Here is a 14,038-nt window from a genome sequence, read left to right as displayed (position 1 = left end):
AAGCCTCTTGTAAAATTAACAGCATATTCTGCCCTTTCGAAAAAGCTTCTTGAATGACTCGACGAAGTGCAGGGTGCGGAAGAGCGTTAGGTCATACCTGCGACACCGTTTCTGAGTCACCGAGCTCGAGCAACGGTCAACGGAAAGTTTCGGCACAAACGACAGAGAGGCGATAGACAGGGAGAAAGAGATGGAGAAACAAAGGGAAAGAGAGACGGACGAGAGCGCGAGAGACTAATCTATCTCAGCAGCGAAATTATCGACGAGATCGGGACGGGCTTAGAAAAGTAATAGATAATTAGCGAGAGGGACGCACGATTCGCGCTCTTCTTGTTTCGGGGTGGATTCCGAAAATCGCACGGACGGCCATTAATTTATCAAAGCGCGGGCGTGATAAATTAGAGCCCTCTTCTCTCGTGTCCTGCTCCTCCTCCCCTCCTCCTCCCCCGCGGTCGCATCTAGCTGTATGATTTATCCCGCGAGGCAACGCCACTGACCCCGCGACGTATCCTCGGGAGGAAAAAAAAATATATATATATATATAAACTCGAATATCGTCTCTAATTAGCATAAAAAGAAATCGAAATCGCACATGATCTCGGTGGCCTCTACTTCCCTTTTTCCGATACTCGGATTTTGGGTTAACCACTTCATGTTCCGATAATCTAACAGCGCTCTCGATATTTCGAGAGATTTCAAAATTAGACGGTAGAGATTTCGTGAGCAACACAGATAAGGGAGAGATACCCTCCGACGCGCAGCTTTATCTTTTCTTAAAAGAAAAATATGTAAATAAATGATTTTATAGTTGGCATGTTTTTTATCTTTTTTTAAAGGAATATATTTTGAAAAAACTTTCCTTTAATCCTTTTAATAAAAAGAAAATTTATATAATATATAATTATAATAATAATATATAATTATAAATTTATAATATATAATTATAATAATAATATATAATTATAAATTTATAATGTATAATTATAATAATAATATATAATTATAATAATATAATATATAATTATAATAATTATAATAATATACACTGAGAAAAAAATCTGGTTGCATTAATTAGAATTCTGGTAGATTCAACTAATATGTCTGTTGGAAAATGGACGAACCAGAATTCTTGTAGAAATTATCAGATGAATCTGATTAATTTCTTCCTGTTAAATTTACCAAATTTTCTGGTTAATAATACTAAACTCACCAGCACCAAGTCGTCTAAAATTTTTTCCATCTAATCTCAAAAGTCTGTTTAATATTCTGAATTCCAACACGATTATTGCATAAATTCAATCCAGATTATTGAATAAATTATTTTAAGTTCAGTTTGTTAGAAATTAAACTGATAAACAGTGATGCAAGAAGAGGATGCAGCTCAAACACACACAATCAGAGAACTAGCGTCCTCTTTCTGGCACTACTGCTCGTAAGAGAAAAAAAATATACTTTGGATTTAATGTTAATACTAGTTCTTTATATACATTTCATGGCAAATATTGAATACGAGTTAAGTTAAGAGTGGCTCGCCGCCTAGCTACAAGCAAAGAAATTAATGTAACAAGAAATTTTATAGATCCAACCAGAAAATACTAACCAAATCCTTATAGTAAAATCTATTAAACGTTCTAGTTATAAAAAATCGAGTCTTATCATGATAATTAGAAATTCTTGTTTGATTTAACCAAAATGCCTTCAATCATATACGTCTTGTTGGTACAATCAAACGATTTTTCTCAGTGTATAATTTAGAAAATTTATAATAATAAATTTTCTAAAATTATAAAATATGAAAGGATTTAAATTGCAAGCAAATAGCAACACCAGATGCAATTGAAATGCAAGTTTTACAAAGTGTGCTATAAAATTTGTATGAATGATTGAACTTCACAATCAATATACTTGAGTACTTTGATACTACCCAGCACGAATCCGCGAGAGAGACAAGCTCGTTTATCTCAGACAATCGTTAGAGATACGTGAGGATCAAGCTAAACATCAAATATTAGAAGAAACGATCGTGTACCTCGCGTTATCTTCCACAAAGTTCGGTTCTACGTAAGAACATCCTCGGAAAGTTCCACCGATTCCTCGTTTTTCGATCATCCGAGGACTAGATCGAAGCCTCAAGGACGACAAGGCCGGAGTCAACTCGAAAAAGTAGGAACTCGAACGGTCGGCGACTATCGTCGTCCCTTTGTGCGAACGATGCCGCCGTCGCGAATTTGACAGAGAGAGATTTCGGGGAGATTTCAGCTCGAGTAAAATCGGGGCGGACTTTCACGGACGGACGACACAAAACAAGGAGGCAAAACGCAAGACTACCATCCCTCTATTCTCTCCGACTCCGAAAAGAAGCGGTCGTTCGCTCCTCTCTCCTCGTCGGAGCACACATAAAACGTAACGCTTAGTTGCACATCAAGCTCATCGAGAGGCGGACATTAGAGTGAGATTTTCTTCTAACCCATTTACATCGAATTTCAAGTGCACACAGCATCTCGTCACCTCTCGCGAATTGCTTGTCTCTCTTTCTCTTTTTCTCTCGCTTTTTTCATTTTCTCTCGTTTCACTTTAAATAACGCGATTATATCCATATGTCTTTTTGCTGCGAAACTTCTTTCCGCCTTTTCCTCCCAATATTTTTTGAAAAATTGCTTGGAAAATCGGTAGATTTCTAGTTTCTTTTTTTTCTCAATCTTTCATCAATAATTATACAAGTATACGTATAAAATATTATTTAATTTTTTTATATATATCTAATTTTAATTATTTATTATGGTATAGAAATGAGATAATTGATATATGATAATTATTTTGAAATGTCTTCTTCCCGTATTTTTATGTGAGTATTTATGTGAGTTGTATAGAAAACGCGCGTTAAAATGATAAAGTATATGAATCATATAGATTATAGATAAAAACAGATAGACATATTGAAATTTTGATATAATTGTTGTTGAAGATTATCTGCGGCAGAAAAGAGAATTATATTTAATGTATGAATTAAGACAGATAAGCGAATTGCGTTGTTCTCCTTAAATGAGTGATCGCTCAACCGTGACTGCTGGAGAAATTGCAAAAATTTTCGATTCTCTTTTCGCTCTATTTAAGTCAGTTATTACACCGTATAATCTTAGTCGCATTCTTTTATACAATTTTATAACCACGTTTTCGCCCTAAACTATATGAAATATTTAATTTCGTAAGAGCGACAAATTTTCATTTTAATCATTTATTATCCTAATTTATTTATTTCTAAAACAAATAAAAATGATTTTTAAAAAATGCCTTTTAAATGCGGTTCATCTATCCTTGTCAAATTAAATTAATTCGCACGATTTTAAGAAATAGATATATCACTTCAAAAATTTTTATAAAGCATGATCGAATTATTCAAGATGGAGAACGTATAATAGTTTTAGTTTGACAATTCAATGATAATTGTCAAATCAAAAAACAAGTTTAGCTTAAAAAAATCTCAAATTAGCGTTACATATACATATTATTCGTTATTAAAGGAGTCGAGCAAGAACTCGATCGATTTTTCGCGAAAATACCCGACAGGGAGAAGCGGCTAGTTACGACTGCTGGAAAGGGTGGAAAAACGGCGACCGTTAATTCGCGAAGGCTTCTCTGCTAATCTCGCGCAGCCTCAACTCGATTCTTGCGTCTTTCTTCCTTCGTCCTTGAATATTTCTCTCATATTATGGCGCGCACGCGCGAAACAGGCTACAACATCGCCAAGGATTTCGTAGAGAAGTTAAGAAAGTGCCTCATAAGATGGTTTCCGCCAACCATGTCTCGCGCATCATTACGTTATATTGCGCGACGCGATAAACAGAGTCCGCGTTATTCCCTAACGGGAATTTTTAAAGAAAGGACTTGCAAAAATAAAATAATGAATGGCGACAAAAAATTATCTTTTTTTCTCGTGAAAATATTAAGGCAAAAATTGACGGATTCGTTAATTAGATCCTTTCCAGATGTAGAATCCTTGAGGATGCAGAAGCAATCATCGGCGAGGTTTTCTCGTCAGAGCAGCTACGTTGAATTCCGAAGTGTTTCCACTCAAACGGCATCTCCAGTGTGCACGGGTCCTTACGTTACGTATACGCGGAATGAGCGGATGGCATCTGGGTCGTCTTTAATTATTCGCGAAGCTATTCTGACTTGTGACGAGGGCTTCAAGCGATGAGATTCGATTCCTCGTTGCCTTCCTCAACTTAACACGCGACCTACGATCTCGCCGTAAAATTCTCGTGCGATGCGATGTTGATTATTTCACAACCTAAGATGAAAATGTGCCGAATGGACGAGCAGTCCAGCGTCACTGATCGATTCTTACCTCGGAGGGGAAAGGACATATTTATCCTACAAATTTTGGGCGTGTATCTTAAAAAAAAATTCAGAATTATTTCTTCACATTATTTTTTAGAATATTTTAAATTTAAATCTTATAAATTTTGTTTCCCTATTTTTCCTTATTTAAATTTTCATTCCTCGTAAAATTACAAATTACAATTAAGAACTTAAGTAAGTATTCTAGTTCCTCGTGCAACTACACCAGGTTGCAGATGCACATTCGATGCGAATCCATCGTCGCACGACAAGAAAGAAGCCACGAACAAACGCGCGGTGGTTGCACTTTCGACCCTCGACCCTCAGGTCAGGCTGCAACCGATTTAATTTCAAATTTAAACACCGTTTGAATTTAAATTTAACCGGCGCCGCTGCCTGATTTCACACTGCGACTCGACTGCGAGTAAAATCCAAAATATTGCGAGCATAATTCAGGCTTATTCCTCGCATTCGGCGTGCTAGAAATCGCAAACTTACTACGATAATCGCTCCGCTTATGTTAATTTTAATGAGATTTTAATGAGAAAACTACCTATGCGAGACAATCTCTCGATATGCGTGATTTGATAACAAAATGCACCACATTAAAAAGCTATCGCTCTCAAAAGTTCTTGAATTAATACAATCGAGATACAAAAATCTTAAAACAATAGAATGCTACTTTTAACAAAAAAAAATGTGATAGATTTATAAGTGAGCTATTTAGATGATATTTTAACAAGCTGACAAATTAAGTATATGTTAATAACTTAATGAATTATGATTTCAATACGAAACTTATATCGATTCGTGCAACGTTTCGATCTTACATCTCTCTCTTTTTCTCAGAATAAATGACTATAATGTAACATATAACTTCTTCAATGTGTGTAATTTCCAAAGTCGTATAATACGATTCAACGACGATAACACGCCGAAATTAGCGCGCGATCGATAGCAGGACTGGAAATATCATTTCGCGAAAGTGGCTCGCGAAATTTTCCTCGGTGACTTTTCGAAGGAGACGACGATATTATAGATTCTGAAGAAAGAGTATGAACTTTTAGGGAGTGGCGGCGCACCCCGTGCCCTTCGCTCAAAGATATCGGCTGATTCCGAAGATTTGGCGAGGAGAAAGAGAGAGAGGGAGAGAGGGGGGAGGTGAGGGAGACAGCGAGGAGGGGCGAGAGAAAAGTGAACTCTCTCGGACTATTTTCTCTCCTCGCGCTCGTCCTTTTTCGCGTCTGTCTCACATACGAGAACCACTTCGCGGCCGCCGCTTCGATTTCGCAAACTTGCCTAAACAAAGTGTCGGCGCGGCTACGCTGCACAGGGAGACAGACAGCGTTTCTCTCGTATATATGTTAAATATTTCGCGCCCTTGTCCATTGTTTTCCGACGCGCGAATTGATTTTATTGGCTTTTCGACTCGGGGATTGTTCCACGTTGCGCGCCACGTGTCGCACAATATTGCGCACGTTGTCGATCACGAGGGATAATTTTGATTTCGGGGGAAAAAATATATAATATCGAGAAAAAATTTCGATATCGAGAAAAGATTTCGATTTAACTTTCCTCGACAAGAGAGAGACTTTGATGTATCTCGTATTCGCAAAAATATTCAGAATTAAATTTCCGAAAAAAAGGGCAAGCACGATCAAGATTTTTGTAAAGAAAACATTATTTTTCCTTATTTGGTCAAAGAATTTATAAATCCCCATCATTTTTATATCCGGTTAGCTAAGAAGAAAATATCGAGCAAACTCCCCCCGATTTTCATTTCTAAAAGAACAGAAATTGCGCACGTTGTCGATCACGAGGGATAATTTTGATTTCGGGGGAAAAAATATATAATGTTGAGAAAAAATTTCGATTTAGCTTTCCTCGACAAGAGAGAGACTTTGATGTATCTCGTATTCGCAAAAATATTCAGAATTAAATTTCCGAAAAAAAGGACAAACACGATCAAGATTTTTGTAAAGAAAACATTATTTTTCCTTATTTGGTCAAAGAATTTGTAAATCTCTATCATTTTTATATCCGGTTAGCTGAGCAAGAAAATATTGAGCCAACCCCGATTTTCATTTCTAAAAAAACAGAAATTGCTCTTCGTATCGTTGCGCTTATTATGATATTAGGGGAAAAAATTCCATTTGCGTTCCTTAATAATGCACTCCGTATTTAGTACTAAATAACGCGGTAATACAGCAGTGATCGTAAATATTTTTCACGATACTACCGTGGCGTTGCTGAAAATAACTGTATGAAATATTCAGCGATTAGAAACATAATGCTAGGGCGCGGGAATCGTTGCATTTTATCGACATCGCGCGCCCCGCGGTAACCCCTTTATTATTTCACGTTCAGCATATAGATTGGAATCTGTAATGTTAGCCTAAATCCATTATTATCACACACATCGTACACTTGAGCGCCGTTAGAAAAATTACAACGTTGAAACATGCAACAGGTTCACGACGCGTCAACCCCCTTTTTGTGCAGTTTGCGGCAAAATTAACGCAAGATTACCATGGCAAATACCAATCGGTCTCAATTTCTTTTTTTTTTTTAATTCGCGATGATACCTACCGCCATCCACTACAATACCCTTTCAAAAATTTCATACACATACAGATACACACACGAGGGGGAGGGAAATTTATCACTTGAAGATTATTCCTTATAAACGCCGGGCTCTTTCTTAAGGCATTACGATAAATCGTGAACGAGAGCGCGACGATAAGCGCGACCGCGACGAGATAAGACTCGGATTTTCCTCCGGTGGTAATATCCGGTCTGACGCGCTCCTTTTCCCGGGAACTTACGATTCCGCGAATAATCGGTGCGACGAGCGACCGCTCGAGAGAGAGAGAGAGACGGTACGGACCGGCACGGTTGGCACCTAAGCGCATAGCTAGTCGACCTGCATCCATGGATATGCAGGATTCCGACGTCGATGGACCTCATACCACTGGAATGCACTCAACGAGCTACAGGCTCCGCGTACTCCGCAGGCCCCGGCTCGCTCTCTCTCTCCCTCCCCCTCCCTGCCTCTCCTCCCCCGGACTCCCCCGTCTTCTTCTCCTCCTTCGAAAGGCACGCGCTTCTTCTTCGGCACCTTCTCCTTTCCATCTCTCTGTCTCTCTCTAGCTTCTCTTTTCGGCCTTCTTAACGCTTACCAGTTACCACTCTGGATATGTTAATGGCTTCGGTCGACCACTTGGGTTACCAAGCGCGAATCTCTTTGCCGGGAGTCGAGTTTTCGACGGAATACTCTCGAGCGATTGAGCCGATCGATCGATCAATTGATCATCAGAAGTGAACTTTTGACACGTGACGCGCTGGTTTATTATTAATAGTCAGTGTGTATATTGTAAGATTGAAAAATGAGATATTTCAAGCTCCCCCTTGAGCGTAAATATATATTATAATAAACCTACCCCCTTATCGAGTCACAAGCGTAGACTTTACTTTTATACGATTCTTCCTTAACTTGAAATATGGTCGCAAAAATAAATAACGAATATAAAAGCATCAAATTTCTTAGTCAAAAGAGTTCATAGGTTTTTATATTTAAAGATATGCGTCCTTCCTTCATCGATACAATAGGATAATCCGAAAGAATCGCGAGGGTGCCACTTTTCGAAATTACTAAAACTGCAGCAATAAGGGTAGAATACGGCTATTTGAACCCGTTACTTACCGTTCGCATTCTCGAAATGCTTTCAGTAATTTCGAAAAATGGCCCTTTTCTTCGATCGATCTGTCTATCTCACTCTACATGTGTCATATCGAGTTGCGTGGGCGTGTGACTTTTGAAAACAATAAAGAATTTAAAGAATTGACAACGAGCGAAGGACGCAGCCACGACGACAATGCGAACTCTGCGGACATTCCTTATAATTACGTATCGGTCCATAAATATAGCAAAGCCCCTCGAGCTTTATTGCTCTTCGATTGCGCTCGATCGATCGATTATGGATAAATAGAATCGCGGCGCCGCATCGGGAACCATCTGACGATTGATAGCGCGCCGACGCTGTTTCCTTGATAAAATGCCACGGCTTCGAACGCAATGGTATGCGCGTCTTATCAGCTTGGAATGTGCGCGCACACGCACTTCGATCGCCGATAATTTGTCCTTCGGAAATACGGAAACGTCGCTCGCGTCAATCGTATCGATCCTGATCAACGCACGCATATAATTATCGAGTGATATAAACGTAACCGAGTAATATAAAGGATTCTCAGTGATCGTATTTTTATCATCAAACGCGTGTATTGAAGAATTTCTTCCCTTACTAGGGCTAAATTTGTTACTTTAATGATTAAAATTGTCGTCTGATAATTAGCGATAAAAAAATTTCATATTTTTATACAAAGATGTTAAATATTTTCGATCGGGGAATAATTTATGGATGATTGTGTTTGATTAAATTATTGTTGCATAAATTTGCAGAGATACTTATATGAATAGAAATGAAAATCTTTTTGAGTTTTTATTTAAAAAAATTTTAGAAAAAATTTAAATACCCATCGTTACTGATTAGACGTTAAAAAATAAAGGCGAAATGCGATCTGCGATGTGGTAAGAATTTAACGGTTTTTCATATAAGGAGCGCAAATAAGCCTCGTGTTCCTCCCACACTCGCGATGGGACGATCCAAGAAGCATCCTCGTGAACTACATACACACATATTTCGTTTCTCTCGTGCGTGGGCGACTTTCCGTCGACTCGCAATCCCACCTTTGTCCTATACATTTCCGAGAGACACGTTTATATTATCGTTGACGTCATCCGTGATGCCATAATTGTCCAATCAGCTGTGACAGTCGCGAGGGTCGGAAGCTCCCAGGCTATCGCGATTTCGCGATCCATTCATTTTTTTCCTACACGACCAGATAATTGTCGCTTATACGACCGTACATTACGATTGTCCGATATCGAAGGGCAAACAATCTGCATTTTATAATCTTTGCTAGTTGATTCGTTTGGAAACAGAATTTTTTTATTTCTTATTGCAATATTATTTCGATATTCGCCGATCAATTTATTAAAAAGAACCCAATTTAAATTTTATAAAGAGAGCACATGATTTAGAAAAAAATTTTAAAAGATATTTTATATGCGAATAGATTGATAAATCTCAATCTGGAAAATCTGACTCGAGAAACAATTTACAAATTATTTAAGAACATTTAGAACATGAAAGAAAGCGTAGCTTGTGTGTGAATATTATTTAGAATGAAGATTATTTGTAAAGGACTGTTTGATACAAATATCAAATATATAAATATAACCAAATTTAATCATTTGCAAGTTGCAAGAAATTGTTGATCATTTCTCCATATTTTTTTATATATTATCGATAAAAGTAACGCGAGCAAGATTAAAATAATTATTTTTAACATTTAAATAATAAATTTATTTAGTCTAAATTCAAATTAAAAAAAATTTGGATTTATATTAATATAAATTATTATGTAAATGTTTAGCTCTAAATGTGAGAAATTTTGTAGGTACTAATTTAATTGTCTCCTATATATTGTATTATACTATAAATTGTACAGCAAACCATCTTCTTGTTAATGAAGATCCCACAAATGTCGAAAATATATCCAAATGTCCTTTCCCACAGATTTTCCTCTATAATCGGTCCATAAATTCCGATAGACTATTTTCTCATAATCCAGATATAGATGCGCGCATCTATCACATGTCGCAAAGCGTGGGAGTAACCGAACAAACAATGCACGTGGTAACCCTGTAACTTTATTTTCGGATATCTCGATCTCTGTGTCTGGTCGATATAAGAACTCGGAATATCCGCTCGGGCGATAAAGAATCGCTTTTAACCTCGGAAACTTTCCACAGTTACATTTCGGCGGTCGGATAGAAAATGAAATAACATCCTGATACAAGTCAACAGAATATCCCGCGTATCTCTCTCCCTCTCTCTGCCATTTTGAACATCTTCCTGCAAAATTATAGCGTTGCCACAAAATTCTTAACGTAACAATTACCTTAATAATAATTAGCGCATTGCACACATAATTTAAATATAAACCTAAAATAAGGAAACTTCAATTCCTCTTGACACGTGACATTCTTAATAAGATTTAAGTCGAGATATTTCAGAAAGACAAGAATATTAATTTGTCATTTTATCAGCTTTTTAAAATCGCGAGAGAAATACGAGATACACGAGACGAAAGGTTGACAGGGCGCGTAAGAAAGGAGCCTCCTTACCTCGTTGATGTGTTTGTAGGTCTTGATGAGGTCGACGCTGAGTTTCCTGAGGGGCGCCGTCGCTGGATCGCGAAATCTGTGGGGTATCCTGGCCTGCATGGCGTGAATGTCCGAGGGGGTCTCCTGCGGGACCCCGCCGGCAGCCCCGCCGCCCGCGGCACCGGCACCACCGCATACCGCGGAGGGCATGGGCTCCTCGGCCACCAGGCGCCCGTAAAGGGGCGCACCGCCGGTCCCCGTCCTCCCGCTCACTGAAAGCATCAAGAGACAAACGGATCAATGCACGGCTCGACGAAAAGTACTCGCTTTTCGTACACCTTTCTCGATCTTCCGGACGTAACTTGTTGTCGTGTTACTTGGGCCGGAAAGGGAGAGGGTGGATATATTTCATCAGTTTATTTTATTTCATTTTATCTCATCGACTTAAAGATTTTTAATGAATAAACTTGTGTCCACAGATATTTATACTAGAGATTGCTTTTTAACAAGTTGTGCCTTAATTTTAATATTATTTTAGTCTTTTTATAGCATGTCTCTTTAAGCAAGTAATTCCTTTTAAAAACAGGTAAAAAATGAGAAATTGATTATCTAAAATCGACATATTTTATACACTGTAGAAATATTATAAAGATATTAATTCTGTAATAAATTATTTAATTATATGTAAATGTATTTTGAATTTAAAATAAAAATAATTTTTTCTGCTTTATAAAGACAAACATCCTTTGATAAGAATATTTGTTCTTATTTTTTAAAATCACAGTATATTTTAAACTCTGACACTTTAAAATATATAAATATCAGATTATATCAATATACCAAGCAGTTTCTTTTAGAAATAAACAATAAACATAAGAGTAGAAATTAAATAGATTATGATCATAGAAATAGATTAATAGACATTCTTATTTGAATTAATTGTAATTCGCTAAAGGAAGTCACAGAAAAAACTGTTCAAGCTTCAGAAACTCGATGCAAATCGATCCAACATGTAAACGAGCAACCAATGAGCTATAAGCTTCTGTTAAGTAAACAGACCAAGTTCATATCAGTTCTGATAAAAAGTGCAGCGTATTAACTTTAATCGCCGAGAAATAGAGATATATCGGTTTAGAAAATCTATTTTGGTATCTTTCTTCTGATATTTAATCTAGAGGCAAGTTTATATAGAAAGATGAGTAAAATTTAAGATTCTAATCGTCTATATTTATACAGGAAAAAACCTTGTTAAAAAATATTATCTTTTGAATTCTTATTTATTCTGTATATTATACAAGAGAAACCTAATTTTTCACTTATAACACACATCTTTCCCTATTTCTTAATTGTGTTCCTTTAAAATTATTAGCCTCAGATCGCGTGAAAAGTTATCATCCGTCTCTGATGTTATAAGAGCGCAGAAAAAAATATAAATAAAATATTATTATAATATATGTTATTCAATGTTGATTTTTGAAATTTGCATCGTGTAATTGCAAAGGAGAATTTGATTGCATCGCTGTACATCGCGAGAAATAGATCAATGTGTGGCCGCAAGTTTATAATCAATGATCAATATTTGTATGTTTGCTGCTTGATGTTGACGTTTATCTGTTAAGTTTATCATTAGGTAATTAGATCCGTGTATTAATTAGGCAACGTCAGGTAATCAAGTTGCAAGTTGTTTTGATCGATGCCGACTTTTCAGATTATTGTATTTGCTGCAACGAATAAAATCCTGTTACAGATAATGTACAAACTGACGCAAAAATAAATCTAATTTGATTAACATTGCCTAAATGTGTGGGCGTATTTGTTTACACAACCCCAGAATTACTTTTTACTCATATAATTTAATCATGAATATAAATTATCGCTGATAAAAAAATGATGAATAATTGACAAAAATGTTATAAATAACAATGAAAATATCACATAAAAATAAAAATTTGTGATAAAAATTTTATCGTATCTACGCACATTTTGTACGTTTATAATTATAATAATTTGCAATTATATTTTCCGTTAATTTGAAGCAACATTCTAGGAGATGCAGATAAAATAACGATCTTGTCGGTGCGACACTTCTTCTGACGAAAGGATGACCGTTTATCCAAACATTTCGCCTGTTTTTATCGTCGTTAAACCCGCTACGTGCGACGTAATTAGCATTAGAAAAATTTCGCGGAGAGAAGTATCTCGCGTTCGTGAATAAATATGCGATTAAACGCGACACGCGCCGCGCCTCTTCCGCAAACGGAATCGGTTTTGTTGAAATTACTCCCGGATAATCCGGTAATAATACCAGAGTTACCGGGATTAAATGCGCGCGCTTATCTTTTTGCGCGAAGATATCTTTACACTGGCGATAGAGCTTTCTTCTAAACTGTGCATGGTTAATAATCTTTCCCTTAAATAACGCGCAACCTCATACGTCATTTCGATAGATTTTTCCTGATAAAAAAATCTAAGTTTCTTATAAATCACCGCGATTGAGCGGCAAATTGTCATGTTCCTTGAAGAATCTGGGGAGGGAAAAAATTGGCGTTTTTATCATTTCGCGCGTTGAAAGAGAATCGCAAGTTCGAGCTCCTAATCGAATTGGAAGCGAGGCGCGGGACCTAAATCTCGCGGAAGTTGAACAAAGAGAGAGAGAGGGAGAGGGAGAGAGAGCGCGTATGCGGAAGTGTCGATAATTAACAACTCCGTCAGAGGGATAGAGTGTGCACCGGAGAATCGGGACGACGGCAGTGGCGGGCGGTCGTTAATTTTGATGTACGACTCTCCGTCCGTCCGTCCGTCCGTCTCCGTCCCGCTTCGGCTCTCGCTGGAAACATTACTGTCATTTTAACGACCCTGTTAGGCGGCGCAAACCGGCTTAACGCCGACCGCTTGATGCCGCGTTAAACAACTCCCTTCTTGGACTACCCTCGTTTCGCGGTCCTCACAGGCATGATCGTAACGCATCGAATTTACTTTCACACGGCTTGTTAATGCTCTCTTCAAATGTGAATACATATGAAAAAATTAAAGCGAAATTATCTCTAATACCCGAGTGAAAATTTAGCCTCGTGCTACTTATTTTTGTGAATTTTCGCAAGAAATATTTATTCTCTCTCTTTCTTCTCTGATAAAAAAATTTGTTAATTTATGGAACATCAAGAGATAACTTTCTCTTTTTGAAAATTTTTGATAGAAAATAGCAACGAATGTTTCATTTACTTCGAATAGCTTTAAAGTTCCTGGAATCCAATTATATAAATTCATCTTCAGGATGTCAGCCATCTGACAAAATAAAGAATGCAACAACAATTTTAAATATTAAAATATTCAATTATTCAATTATATATAAAATATATGTGTTCATTAATTGTTTACTAGTACATCTTGCAGTATATTTTACAATATTGTTTTGAAGCGTGGTTTTACAATTTATTAAATAAAGTTTCACCGCGCTTTATTTGCAGT

The 14,038-nt window shown here is 37.0% G+C and overlaps 1 protein-coding gene across 6 annotated transcripts in view; it reads right to left on the bottom strand.

Annotated features, from left to right (window-relative positions):
- The window catches only part of Mnb (minibrain), a 77,370-nt gene that overhangs the window by 18,512 nt on the left and 44,820 nt on the right, over positions 1-14,038 (bottom strand). For all 6 annotated transcript variants that reach the window (XR_014435501.1, XR_014435500.1, XM_083080685.1 and 3 more), the window contains exon 3: positions 10,592-10,842. Coding sequence is in view for 4 of the 6 variants with exons in the window: in XM_083080685.1 (XP_082936811.1) it covers positions 10,592-10,842 (251 nt within the window). In the remaining 2 variants the exon portion in view is untranslated. The remainder of the gene's footprint in view (positions 1-10,591; positions 10,843-14,038) is intronic.

The sequence above is a fragment of the Camponotus vicinus genome, unplaced genomic scaffold, assembly GCF_025532165.1.
Source record: "Camponotus vicinus isolate PSW18456_S1 unplaced genomic scaffold, iyCamVici1.0 SCAF_10, whole genome shotgun sequence".
NCBI lineage: Eukaryota > Metazoa > Arthropoda > Insecta > Hymenoptera > Formicidae > Camponotus > Camponotus vicinus.
Note: the sequence above shows the minus strand (reverse complement) of the source record. Positions and strands in the feature narration are given on the sequence as shown.